Below are 12,281 nucleotides of genomic sequence, written 5' to 3' on the forward strand. Positions count from 1 at the left end.
TCCTTCCCGCCCCATTCTCCCTGGCTCTGCGCCCTCTCCACTGCAGCACGCCTACCCCGGGAACCAGGGCCCCGCCTGCAGTCCCTTCAGAGCTGGCGCTGTTCACCAGTGCATTAGCTGAACTGGACCTTGCTCTCTTCTCTTGCCAGGGCTGAGAGGATGGCTGCCTCCGTGATGGGCCAGGCCATGGTCACCCACGTGCTGGTGGCCCTTTTCGGGATGGGCTCCTGGGTCTCCGTGAACTCCTTGTGGGTGGAGCTCCCCGTGGTGGTGAAGTGGCTTCCAGAAGGTGAGGCGCTGATGGGTGGTGATAAAGTGCAGCCTGTGGGCCCGGGATGGGTGATGCCCCTGGCTTCGCCTGGCACGTAGGAGCAGCCGCAGTGGGGGGTCAGGTGTCTTGCCTTCTGCTGTGCCGTTCATCTTCCTTTCTAGCTGCCCCGGAGCCAGCGGAGAGGAGGGAAGTGTTGAATGGGGAATTGCTGTTGTTACCCGGTCACATTCCGGTGATTGTGAACGGGGGTGGGTGGGGCTCAGACAATCCCCGTCCTAGGGAAACAGCTGTGAAGCTGCTAGTCCGGGGCTCGGCGACTAGGGGTTCTGGGGCGTGGGGGGTTCTCACGTAGCCCCCCCCCAGCGGTGTAAGGCCTCCGAATGCTGCGTTAGCCTGCGTGGCGCCCACCGCCCAGGTCACGAAGGCACAGAATGGGAGCCAAAGCTGGGCACGCGCCCGCAGATCGTGTCTAACCCAGCTGCTGGCCTGCCCCCCCGCCCGAGCAAGGCCCCAGAAGAGCAGCTGGCACCCTGCTGGCTCTGGCTGCCGGCGGTGTCCTGGACTCAGAGGGGGCCGGTGCCCAGAGCTGGCGGCGCAGAGATGTGCTGCCCTGCGAGCGTGCGGAACGTGTTGTGCTAACTGAGCACAAGGATGCACCAGCCCCAGGCAACAAACAGCACAGTCCAGCCGACGGGCGGAGAACAAAGGCAGGAAGGGCCGAGCTCCTCTGGCTTCCAGGGCCCAGGGCGAAGGAAGAGTCATTGGCAGGTCCTTGGTGGAGCGGGAGGCAGCAGGGACACTCTGGTGTGAACACGGGCAGCAGCCCTCTGGGCTCTGGATTGCTAGCTGGGGCCCTGAGTGCAGGGTTGCTGTAGGAGCCGGGAACGCAGGCCCCAAGGGAGCTTGGTTCTGCTCCCGGGCGGCTGTGCTGGGGGGCTCGGCCGGCCTAGTGAAGAAACGCTGTGGAGTCCCTGGGGGTCCAGCAGAACTTCTCCCCAAGGGGAGCCCTGCCTGGGGGATGGTTGGGGTATCCCGGTCTCCGTGCTGGGAGCCAGCAGGTGCTGCCTGGCCTTGGCCTTCTGCCCGCACTTCCCAGAGGAGAGCAGCTCTTAGCCCGTCTCTCGCGGATGCAGGCTGTGTGCTGGGGAAGGCCATCGGGGCAGGCTGACGGGGGGTTTCCGGAGTGCTGGGGCTGGCTCGTTAGCGGGATAAAGAGCCATAGGCAGGGCCGGGAGGCTCCGACCCGGTAAGTTAGTGTTCGGGCTGTTCCAGTTCCGCCCCCCAAACGGGTGAGGCTCTGTTCATGCTCGGGGAGGGGGGGGGGTGCTGGGTAGCCCATAGGGCTGCAGTGATCTGCACCAGCCCCACGCACGGCCCTGCCACAGCCACGCCATGAGCGCAGGGAGGCGGCTCTTCGCCCTTTGCTCGATCCGACAGCAGGATCTGATCCCCTGGGCAGAGAGGGGCCCACTCGCCTCTTCCGTAGCCGGGTTGGCTAGGAGGAGCCGGCCTCGGGGGTTCCAAGCGCTCCCATGGGGCGGGCCACACCTTGGTGACTGGCAGAGACAGCGGAGGAGGAGCAGGGGGATTTCCAGGCTCCTTTTGTTCCTGGTTTAACTCCCCTCCTGTCTGCCCTTCTCTGCCACTTTGCACACACATGCCAGCCACCTGCCCCCCTGTCATGCCCACATTTGGTCCCCCGCACCCACGCTACCCAGCCTCCTGGGGGCCCTCTTCTCCCCTTCCCCTGCTTCCCGCGGCGCCTCCACCCCCTGGGGGCAGCTGTTTCTCCTCCTCTGTGGAGGTCCCCCGCTGCTCCGGCATGCTCCCTCCCTGTCACGCAGAGCTTGCATTGCTGGCAGCCAGCCCTCTGCAGGCCATGGCAAGGGAGCCCTGGGGCTGGAGGGGCCCTAGCTGCAGGAGGCTGTCAGGCCAGCCCCACGCTCTGCACAGGCAGGGTCCTGCGGAGGGGGCAGGCTGGTGTGCTTCCCCTGGGGGGTTATTGAGGGTGCTGGAGATCTCGCCGTTGTGCCAGGGCTGCCCACCTGAAGCCTGCCTCTGCACCTGCTGCGGGCACGTGTTGTTCCCGGCTAAGCACTGCCAGGGGCTGGAGTTGTTACCCGGCCGTGCCAAGGGAGGGCAGGTCCTGTTCCCGGCACTGTGTGCCTGAGCCTCTCCGCCTCTCAGCTGGATTCCCTCGGTGGAATTCCCCTGCAGCCTTCCCACGCATGCCCTCGCCTGGCCCCTGCCACCAGGGCTGGCTGGGGCTCGGCTGAGAATAGCTGGGTTCTCGGGCGGTCTCCACGCAGGCCCAGCGCTGGGGGGGAGGGGGCCGTGGGTCGGGAGTGAGGGGCAGCAGCAGAGCTGTGCTTGTTGCTTTGCTAGCAGCATTTCGTTAGCTGCAGAAGGGCCAACGTTGGCCCAGCCCCCAGTCGCTATCTGCGGGGAGATCAGTCCCTGAGCTCCTTTCTCCTAGGTAGGGCTGCGCTGTGCGAATCCCACAGAAGGCCGCAGCAGCCCCATGGGAGCGCTGCCTTATCTCCCCCAGCCAGAGCTAGGACGATGCGAAACCCAGGCACTGGCCCCTTCGGGATGCTGTCCTGAAGTCTGTTTGCAGCCTCTGCTTCCCTCTCTGGCCGCGGGAGGAAAGGGGGAGGGGGGGCGAGGCGGCTCTGCTGGCCTGCAATAGAAGGGGGCAGAAATACAGGTGGCACCGCTCGGGACTGGGCCCTGGGTGCCTGGCGCACCGAGGATCCGGCTGCCCTGCACGGCAGCAGGGCGAAGGGCTCGGGGCGGCGGGGTGTCACTAGCGCTGCGTCTCTCCCCCTCCAGGCTGGAATCTCCCTGCCTACCTCTCAGTCCTCATCGCCCTGGGGAACGTGGGCCCCATCGCCGTCACCCTGGCTCACAGGCTGGCCCCTGGGCGGCTGAAGGAGCGCTGGGTCATCCACGCCATCCAGGTGCTAGGCGTGGTGGCAGCCCTCTTCCTGGCTCTCTTCTGGCACCGGACGGCGACAGTGGCAGGGGAGTCCCACAGCCTGGCCTTCCTGCTCCTGGCCTTCCTCCTGGCCTTCGTCTGCTGCACCTCCAACGTCACCTTCCTGCCCTTCATGTACCAGTTCCCCCAGCAGTTCATCCGCACCTTCTTCGTGGGCCAGGGCCTGAGCGCCCTCTTCCCCTGCGTGGTGGCACTGGCCCAAGGGGTGGGCAAGCTGGAGTGCCGCAACACCACCTCCGGCAACGGCTCCCAGCCCCACTACCTGGAGGAGAACTTTCCCGCGGCCACCTACTTCTGGCTGATGTCCGCCTTGCTCGCTGTCTCGGCGCTCTCCTTCCTGGGGCTCATCCTGCAGCGCCACCGCGCCAGCCGCTCCGCCACCCGCCAGGAGAGCTCTTCCAAGGGCAGCGTGGAGACGGAGGAGTCCTTCCCACTGCGGGACGGCACCCCCACGTCGGACAGCGCCATGGAGATCACCCAGGGCGCCCGCCCCCCGGCCCAGGCCACCTTCTGGACAGGCCGGAACATCTACCTGCTGGTGCTGCTGGGCGTCTCCAACGCACTGACCAACGGCGTGCTGCCCGCGGTGCAGAGCTACTCCTGCCTGCCCTACGGGAGCATGGCCTACCACCTCTCTGTGGTGCTCAGCAACATCGCCAACCCCGTGGCCTGCTTCGTCGCCATGTTTGTGCTGTGCAGGTAGGGCCGGGCGCATGGCCCAGCCTCCTCCCTTACACCCTCTTCACCCTTGGCCCAGACCCCCTGCCTGAGAGGGGCCATGTGCGGGGCAGGATTGAGGGGCGTTGGCGCAGCGGAGGGGCTCTGGACTGGGCCAGCAAGGAGAGCCGCGGGTCACAGCAGCATGGAGGCCCTGTGGTCGGAGTTGGGTGCCCGTCACGTACCTGAGTCATTCCCAGTGGTGTCCCTAGTGAGCAGCTGAGCCGGGTCCAGGGCTTTGCACGTTAAACGTTTGTAAAACTGAGACCACGTCCCCGCCTCCCGCTCCGAGCCTGCCAGGTGCCTCTGGGCTTGCCAGGCTCCCCCCGCCATCCAGCCGCCGGGTGGGGAGGGGGCGAGCTCAGACTGATCGGGCAGGGGCCCGTGGGAGTCGGGGGATATTCATGGAAAGGGGGGGCTGAGAGGAAAGCTGGCCCAGCGGCTAGGCCCTGGGACTTGGGAGAGCTGAGTTCAGTTCCCTGCTCCGCAACAAACACACTGGGTGACCTTGGGCATGTTCTTTAATCTCTCTGTGTCTCCGTTCCCCACTTTGTGCCTCCCCCGGGTGCTGGGAAGGTTTGAGGTGCTCAGATACTACAGGGATGGGGACATACCAATGCTACCTGTTGACTCTGGGGGGGTAGGGACAGAGCCCCTATTGCACAGCTCTGCCCCTTCCTTTCAGCCCCACTTTCCCCTGCATTGGTCCAACACCCCCTTGCCACTCAGACGCCCCTACTGCTGCTGCGACTCCTTCAACACACCTGCTGCTCTGATCCCCCCTCCCCACACGCCCCCGCTGCTCCGAGCCCCTCTCTCTACACGTCCCCGCTGCTGAGCTCTCCCTCCCCATATGTCCCCACAGCTCTAAATCTGGCCTAGCCTATGGGGAAGAGGCTCTTCGCAGAGCAGGCTTAGAGAGGTGTGATGTGGCCCATTCATCTCAATGAGGTGTTCTCAGCTGAAAGAGGAGGTCCCATGGAGATGATACAGCCTGACCCATCAGCTTGGGGAGGTGTGAATTGCTCCAGCTGGGAAAGTGTACGTACACACACACCACACACACACCCCCGGTCAGGTACATCTACACTAAAGCGCTACAGTTGTGCCGCTGCCCCACTTCAGTGTAGACGCTCACAACAGCAATGGGAACGGACTGAGCTCAATCCCTCCCCTACAGAGCTCTGCTTTGAGCCCCAGATGTGCACAAAATAACTTACCCCCCCCCCCAACCCAGCATGTTACTAAATCAACAGGGGCCTTATCGTGGGAGCCCCTTTCTCAAATCACCCCAAATCTTGCTCATGAGCTCTCCCTGGCACCCCACAGAGAACAGCACTTAGCGCCCCCAGGAAGTGCTGCCCAATCTAACGCGTACGGAGCGGGTGCGCCGCTCTGACCCTGGCAGTGCCCGGTGCTGCTCAGACAGCGGGGCAGTGCTGCTGTCCCCTGCCCCCACTCGCCCCATCGGCCCCTGGGCCCGCGACTGACCCTCGTTTGCCTTCTCTCTACCCCCAGGTCAGCGGTGGGCTTGGGCGTCATCTCTGTGCTGGGAGGCGTCTTTGCGGCCTATCTGATGGTGCTGGCGGTGCTCAGCCCCTGCCCTCCCCTGCTGGGCAGTGCCGCAGGAGTCGCCCTGGTGGTGAGTAAGGTGGAGTCCGGGCCCCGGTCTCTCTGGGGGCCCCTGCACCTGCCTGCAAAGGAGCCATCACAGCGTCCCCTGCTGGTGGGCTGAGGCTTCGCTCCAGGGGCTGTTTTCTGGGGTACCGTCCAGGCAGCCTCTAAATGACGGGGCTTCCCAGGGCCCTTGGCAAACGTCCCTCCGGTCTCCTCCCATGGCTCCCGGTTCTGCCCCGCGTGCCCTGTGCTGCTGCTCGGGGTTCAGTCTCCGGGGGGTCTGACACAGGGCCGGCTCCAGCTTTTTTGCTGCCCCTAGCGGTGAAGCGAAAGAAAAAAAAAAGATAAAGCCAATCGGTGGCACTTTGGCGGCGGGTCCCTCGCTCCCTCTCTTTCTTTTAAGCGGCACTTTGGCGGCAGCTCAAAGAGGAAGAGAGGGACTGAGGGATGTGCCACCCCTTTCCATTGGCCGCCCCAAGCAGCTGCTTCTTTCGCTGGTGCCTGGAGCCGGCCCTGGTCTGATAGGAGGCTCCCAGGGCTGGAGAAGTGTCTGGGAGTCCAGGCAATGCCCGGGATCCCCAGGGGCTGGTAGGTGCCCCCTGGTTCCCAGCCGGCCACCCAGGCCGGTTTGCTCCCAGAGGGTTTCTGGCCCACAAGGCGGGGGTGGCTGTGTTGGTCCTGCCCGTCATGACCCGTGGCTTCCCGTGGGTCGCTGTGGTCGGCCCCCGTGGCTGAGGCCATGTCTCTCCCCGACAGGTGCTGGCCTGGATCCTGTTCATCGGGCTCTTCTCCTACCTCAAGGTGGTGATCGGCAGCCTGCTGCACGAGGCTGGCCACGCAGCACTGGTGTGGTGTGGAGCGGTCATCCAGGCGGGCTCCCTGGTGGGCGCCCTGGCCATGTTCCCCATCGTCAGCATCTATCACCTCTTCCAGAGCGGGCAGGACTGTACCGACAACTGTGGGGCATGAGTGGGGGGCAGGCCACAGCAGCCCCATGGGGAGCTCTGCCCGGCTGGAGCTGCCACCAGCTGACCTCCGCCTTAGGGACGTAAGAATTGCTGTAGAGGGTCAGAGCGCTGGGCATCTCGTCCCGCGGCTCCTGGCCAGTAGCTGATGCTTCAGAGGAGAAGCCCGTGGTGCCCCTGGCCAGCTGGGAGCCTCTGCTCTCCCCTGCTGCTCGGAGCAGGGCCCTGGGCCGGTCACACTACAGTACAGACCAGGCGCTAGGCGGCCTGCCCAGCCCTGCTGCATGGGGAGAGGGGGAGCAGGCCTGCCTTGTGGCCTGGTTCCCAGGGGCTGGCAGCTGCTGCACTCGCTGCTTCTCCGGCAGGTTTTAGGATGCACTGAACTGGGGCTGGGGTGGGGGCACTTTGCTGGCACTGCTGCCAGAGCTGGGGGCCCCTATGGCGCAGGACCAGGCTCCACGGGGTCCTCCCCCCCCGCAGGGCTCCCACTGCAATGGCCGCTGACTGGATGGAGCCGCTGTGCGCCCTTCTCCAGCACCGTTCCACTCGCTGCGCGGCCTCCCCCAGCCGTCCCAGCGCCCGCCCAGTGCTCTCAGTACACGTTAACCCTGAGCTGCCCCGTCCTGGGCATCCCTGCCCCCGCCCCGCCCCCAGCGCTCCGGTCACGGACCAAGCTCGCCAAGCACAGCACACCTGGCACCTGGGCAGGCACTGAGCCTGGGGATCTGTCAGGTTAACCTGCCTGCCTGCCTGGGGCTGCGCTGTGCTGTGCTAGCCCCTGGGGCACCCTGCTCACTGAAGAGCCAATACTTAGCAGGGGGATCCCGGGGAGCCCAAGGAGGGGTTGGTCTCTGATCCCAGCCAGTGCAGCCTGCTCCCCCCAGAGCTGGGGTCTGTGCCCCGCCTTCAGGAGGGTGTTCCCTGGCCGCCACCTGCGGGGGGAGGGCGGGTCCCTGATGCCAGCCGGCCCCATGTTTCACTCCCAGCAGCTTCTCAGCCCGGGGAGTTTATCTTGGCAGGACAAGGGGCAAACAGCTGCCTGACCCTCTGCGGGTCTGCATGGCTCCTGCCCCCCCAAAACAGGGGGGCGGGGGGGGCCCAGGATGGGGCAATCGGGGGATGAGGGTTCCTCACTGCGTGGGGGTGGGGGGGCACTCTGCTCCCTGAGCAGCCTGGGACCAAAGCCAGCAGGGAGCCCCCAGCCTTGGGGGGTGTCCTAAGCCAGGCCCATAGTCGCAGGTCTGGTGCAGGGTGGCACGTATAGCCTGGCTATTGGCCATGTCACCTCCGCGGGCCCTGTTGCCTGCCCAGTGGCTCATGCTGCTGCGTCTCACTGGCTCCCGCCGGGCTCCACGTGGCTTGGCGGGCGGGCGGCGATCTGTGATTTTGTGTAGACGCTGTCTCCCCTCCCCCATGGGCCAAGGAGGGGTGCAGCAGGAATAAATCTCCTTATCCCAGTCACTGGGGCTTGGCACTGGTGTCCCTGGGCTGGGGGGGCCTGGGGCTGACGCGTCCCCCCAGGAGGGACGGAGCCAGCTGCGGGGCTGCACGGAGAGCGAGTCATGGCGCCATTCTGGGAACGGGCAATGGGATGGATTAGTTGGTGATTCCCTGTTCTGTTCATTGCCCCTGGGGCACCTGGCACTGGCCCCTGTCGGCAGACCGGACACTGGGCTAGATGGACCTTTGCTCTGACCCAGTCTGGCTGTTCTGATGCAGCTACTGGGGCGTAAACCTGCCCTGGCCAGCCCTGTTTGCGCCAGCCCCTGGCGAGGTGGCTCCTGGCCCAGGGAGGGCTGCAGTTGTGTGTGGACCCGTGCAGGCAGGGGCGTGCAGAGGCCCCCAGCGTGGCCCATGCAGGTCCGAGTGCTCCCTGGTTAGTGACGCCCAGGGGCAGCACCGTGGCCCGGCTCTGGGCTTGGCTGCTGAGCGTCAGGAGCTGTCTGTGCAGAACAGGGCTCCCTTTGTCCGTGCAATAGATGGAGCTGCAGGCAGCAGCCATGCCGCACCACGAGGGCGTGTGGGCCTGGGGCCGGCTCCTGAACACTCCGCGGCCTTCAGCTTGCTACAGCCTCCGGCCAAACCGCAGCTGCTCTCCACAAGCCCGCGTGATCTCAGGAGCACACGGGGCTCTGCTGGGCCTGGAGCCAGGCAGCAGGGGCACAGGGAGGACACGTGGCGGGGGCTGTGTGTCCTGGAGAGCTAGTGCTGGGGTGCAGTGCCGTAGAGAGGAGCTGTCACGGACTCACAGATCGTGCTTACTCTTGGCCCCGTGAGGTCCGTGGGGGGGTGCCCCTTTCAGTGCGACAGCCCTTCTCGGGGGTCCATTCTCGGGGTCAGGCCCCTCTACCTCCTAGAGCCGCACCTCTCAGAGCCTTAGCACGGCTGTCTCTGCCGTGGGCCCCCTCAGGGAGTCCACTCGCTCTGGACCCCCGGGGCCTCCACCCCCAAAGGGGTTGATGCCACCCTGTTCTCTAGACTGGAGTGACTCTCAGCCAGCATAAAACAGGAGGGTTTATTGAGATTTGAACCCAGCACAGGAAACTCAGGGCCTCAGGCCTGTCCTCCCTCAGCCCAGCACATCCCAGTCTCCCTGCATCCAGGTGGGCTCTGCCTGCTCCCCCTCTCCAGCCCAGAGCCCCCCTGCTTCCCAGCTGGGCCTCTGAGATCCCCGGCCCCAGGCCCCGCCTCTGTCCATTGTCTTCTCTCCAGGTAAACAGGGTCGTAAACTGGGGCCTCCTCTCCTGCTTCTGTCCTCTGGCCGGAACCGGCTGGTCAGGTCACTGGGTCCTCACTCTGCAGCCCATTGTCCATCCACTGGCCAGAACCGGCTGCGTCTCCTCAGCTGGGCCTCTGGGTCACCAGGTCACCGGTCGCTGGGATATCCATCCTCCAGGCCATGGGCTGGGGTCCCACGTTCCCTCTCCGGTCCTCCGCAAAACACACTCCCTCTCCCCTCCCCTCGTTAAACCAGTAACACCCAGGGAAACTGAGTCCCATCCCCTCTGATGCAAACCATTGAAACCCCACCGAAAACAAACAAGAAACCCCCCCACTGCGTCACAGGAGCTCCTGGGGATGCTGGCCGGGGGCAGGGAGCTGGGCTGGCTCCAGAGGGGAGGGAGGCTGCAGGACAGCGGCGAGGGGTGTCTGTGCCAGGGGGAGGCAGGCAGCTCCGCGTTGGTCCCCGCCTGCTGCACGGGGAAGGATGCCTAGGAGGGTTGATTGTTGGGCAGCTCACGAAATGCTGGCACGTGACTAGCCCTGCCCTGGGGTCTGCACTGTACTCTGCACGGCATAGGGCAGGGCTAGGCCGGGCCCAAAGTCCCTTTGTGTGAGCTCCCGGCTGGGCCTGTCCCGTCCCCTTGCCTAGGACTGTGGGTACTATGGGAGCCTGGATGTTCTCCTTGGAGGCCGTCCGGGGAGGAATCTGTCTGCTCCTCCCCTCCATGGCTGGGGAGAAGATTGTGCCCCATTTTGCAGACCCAGAGCTGGCCAGGGTGCCCCACACATCTGGGGCTGCTGCACTTGGTTCCCGCAGCTCACTCCAGCTGGTGAGGGAGCTGCCTTGATGTTCCCCCGGCGCTCAGCGCAGTGCCCCAGGTCCCTGTGGGCGCAGCCCCTGCTGCCCCACGCTGCCCTGGTTCCCTGCTGAACATGGGCCAGCTGGAGGCCTTGGCTTGCTGTGACGAACTGGGCCTGTTCTCACGGTGGTCTGTGAATGCTGACAGGGGAGTGTGACTAGGATGGTCTGCATTGCAGGATGGGATCTGCCCGAGGGCGCATACCTGAGTGTGTAACATGAGAACCCAGGAAGGGGTTGAAGGTGAGGCGACTCCTTAGCCCGGGAAACTGAACAAAGGCTGGGGGAGGGGTCGCTAAAGGAGAGGGGTGGAAGCAGGGAGAAGCAGGCTGGAGAGATGGCTGGGAGGCAGAGATGGCTCTGACCCCCCCAAAGGGGGGTGGGCTGGCATGCCCTGGGACCCCAAGCTGGACCTAACTGAGGGGGGCCCTGGTGTCTGTGCCTGCAAGACCTGTCTTGGACTGTATTCCTGTCATCCAAATAAACCTTCTGCTTTACTGGCTGGCTGAGAGTCATGGTGAATCGCAGGAAGCCGGGGGTGCAGGGCCCTGAGTCCCCCAATACTCCGTGACAACTGGTGGCAGCGGCGGGATCTACTGCACCCCGTGGACGGCGCTTCCTGCAGTAAGTGACTGGGGAGCAGTAAAACGAAGGGGGATTGACGGGGACCAGGCCTGCTGAAGAGTGGGAGAGAGACGGTTATTACCCCTGGGAGTGTGTGACCAGCGAGAAGGACTTTTGCAGTAACAGGGTCCCCCGGGGGGATCGCAGCGAGTGGTCCCAGGGGCGGAGGAGTCTGCAGCTCGACCCTGGCAGAGAGGTGGTGACCTCGAGAAGGGCTGGCACACTAGGGGGCCCCCTGGGAACTGTGGGGAGCGGTGAGCACACAGGCCGGCGAGTGGCCAGCAGGAAGATGTATGCCAAGCGGCTTAAGAGCGACCTGGTGGAGCTGTGCAAGCAGAGGCGGCTGCGCATTGGGAGGCTCACCAAAGAACAGCTCATTGCCCAGCTGGAGGCAGAAGATCGCGCGAATGAACTGATCCCTGTGTCTCAGGGAAGCAGCCTGGCAAATGCAGCGCAGGCACCAGTGGCTGTCCCAGCTGGGAGTGGTCAGCCGGCTGCTGAGGGCTTCCCGAGACCCCTCCTTCCTATGCCTAGGGGAAGGGTGGGGAGGAGCCCAGCAAATACCGAAGGCGCCGTGGCCCCCCCGGCCAGCAGGGGGTCCCCCCGGCGAAGCTCGCCGGCCAGCAGAGGATCCTCCCGGCGACGTTCGGCATCCGGGGAGCGGAATTGGCTGGAATGGGAGAAAGAGCTAAAACTGAGAGAGCTGGAGGATCGTGAACAACAGAGACAGCATGAACGGGAGGAGAAAGAGAGACAGAGACAGCATGAACGGGAGGAGAAAGAGAGACAGCATCAGCGTGAACGGGAGGAGAATGAGAGACAGAGACAGGAGAATGAGAGACAGCGTCAGCATGACCTGGAACTGGCGAGATTGAAGGGCAGCGAACCCCCGGCTGCGGTGAGTGAGGGGGGACCCAGGACTGCACGGAGCTTTGATAAGTGCATCATGGCCCCATACAAGGAGGGGGAGGACATGGATGACTTCCTGGAGGCCTTTGAGACGGCCTGCGAGCTGCACCGGGTGGATCCCGCGGACAGACTCCGGGTCCTTACCCCCTTACTGGACCCCAAATCCGTGGCATTGTACCGCCAACTGGGAGAGGCAGAGAAAGGGGACTACGAACTATTCAAAAAGGCCCTGCTACGAGAGTTTGGGCTGACTCCTGAGATGTACCGGGAAAGGTTCCGGAGTCAGGATAAAACCCCTGAGATCTCATATCTGCAACTAGCCGCCCGCATGGAAAGATACGCCAGCAAGTGGGCTGGTGGGGCCCAGACGAAGGAGGACCTGATTAAACTGCTGGTACTGGAGCAACTGTATGAACGGTGCCCATCCGACCTGAGGCTGTGGTTGGTGGACAGAAAGCCAGAGACCCCGCGACAGGCAGGCCGGCTGGCCGATGAGTTTGTAAAGAGCCGGTCAGGAGATAAAAGGGAGGAGTCCCAAAGGAACAGTCCCACCACAACGCAGAGAGAGAGTCACCATGGGACCTCCCCGTGGGAAAA

The 12,281-nt window shown here is 64.6% G+C and overlaps 1 protein-coding gene across 4 annotated transcripts in view; it reads left to right on the forward strand.

Annotated features, from left to right (window-relative positions):
• The window catches only part of SLC52A2 (solute carrier family 52 member 2), a 13,897-nt gene extending 5,868 nt beyond the window's left edge, over positions 1 to 8,029 (forward strand). For all 4 annotated transcript variants that reach the window (XM_054017492.1, XM_054017489.1, XM_054017491.1 and 1 more), the window contains 4 exons: positions 150 to 289; positions 3,104 to 3,968; positions 5,505 to 5,628; positions 6,360 to 8,029. In XM_054017492.1, the coding sequence (XP_053873467.1) occupies positions 160 to 289; positions 3,104 to 3,968; positions 5,505 to 5,628; positions 6,360 to 6,572 (1,332 nt within the window). In that variant the 5' untranslated portion in view covers positions 150 to 159 and the 3' untranslated portion in view covers positions 6,573 to 8,029. The remainder of the gene's footprint in view (positions 1 to 149; positions 290 to 3,103; positions 3,969 to 5,504; positions 5,629 to 6,359) is intronic.
• Positions 8,030 to 12,281: the final 4,252 nt, after the last annotated feature.

This window comes from Malaclemys terrapin, chromosome 2 (genome assembly GCF_027887155.1).
Source record: "Malaclemys terrapin pileata isolate rMalTer1 chromosome 2, rMalTer1.hap1, whole genome shotgun sequence".
NCBI lineage: Eukaryota > Metazoa > Chordata > Testudines > Emydidae > Malaclemys > Malaclemys terrapin.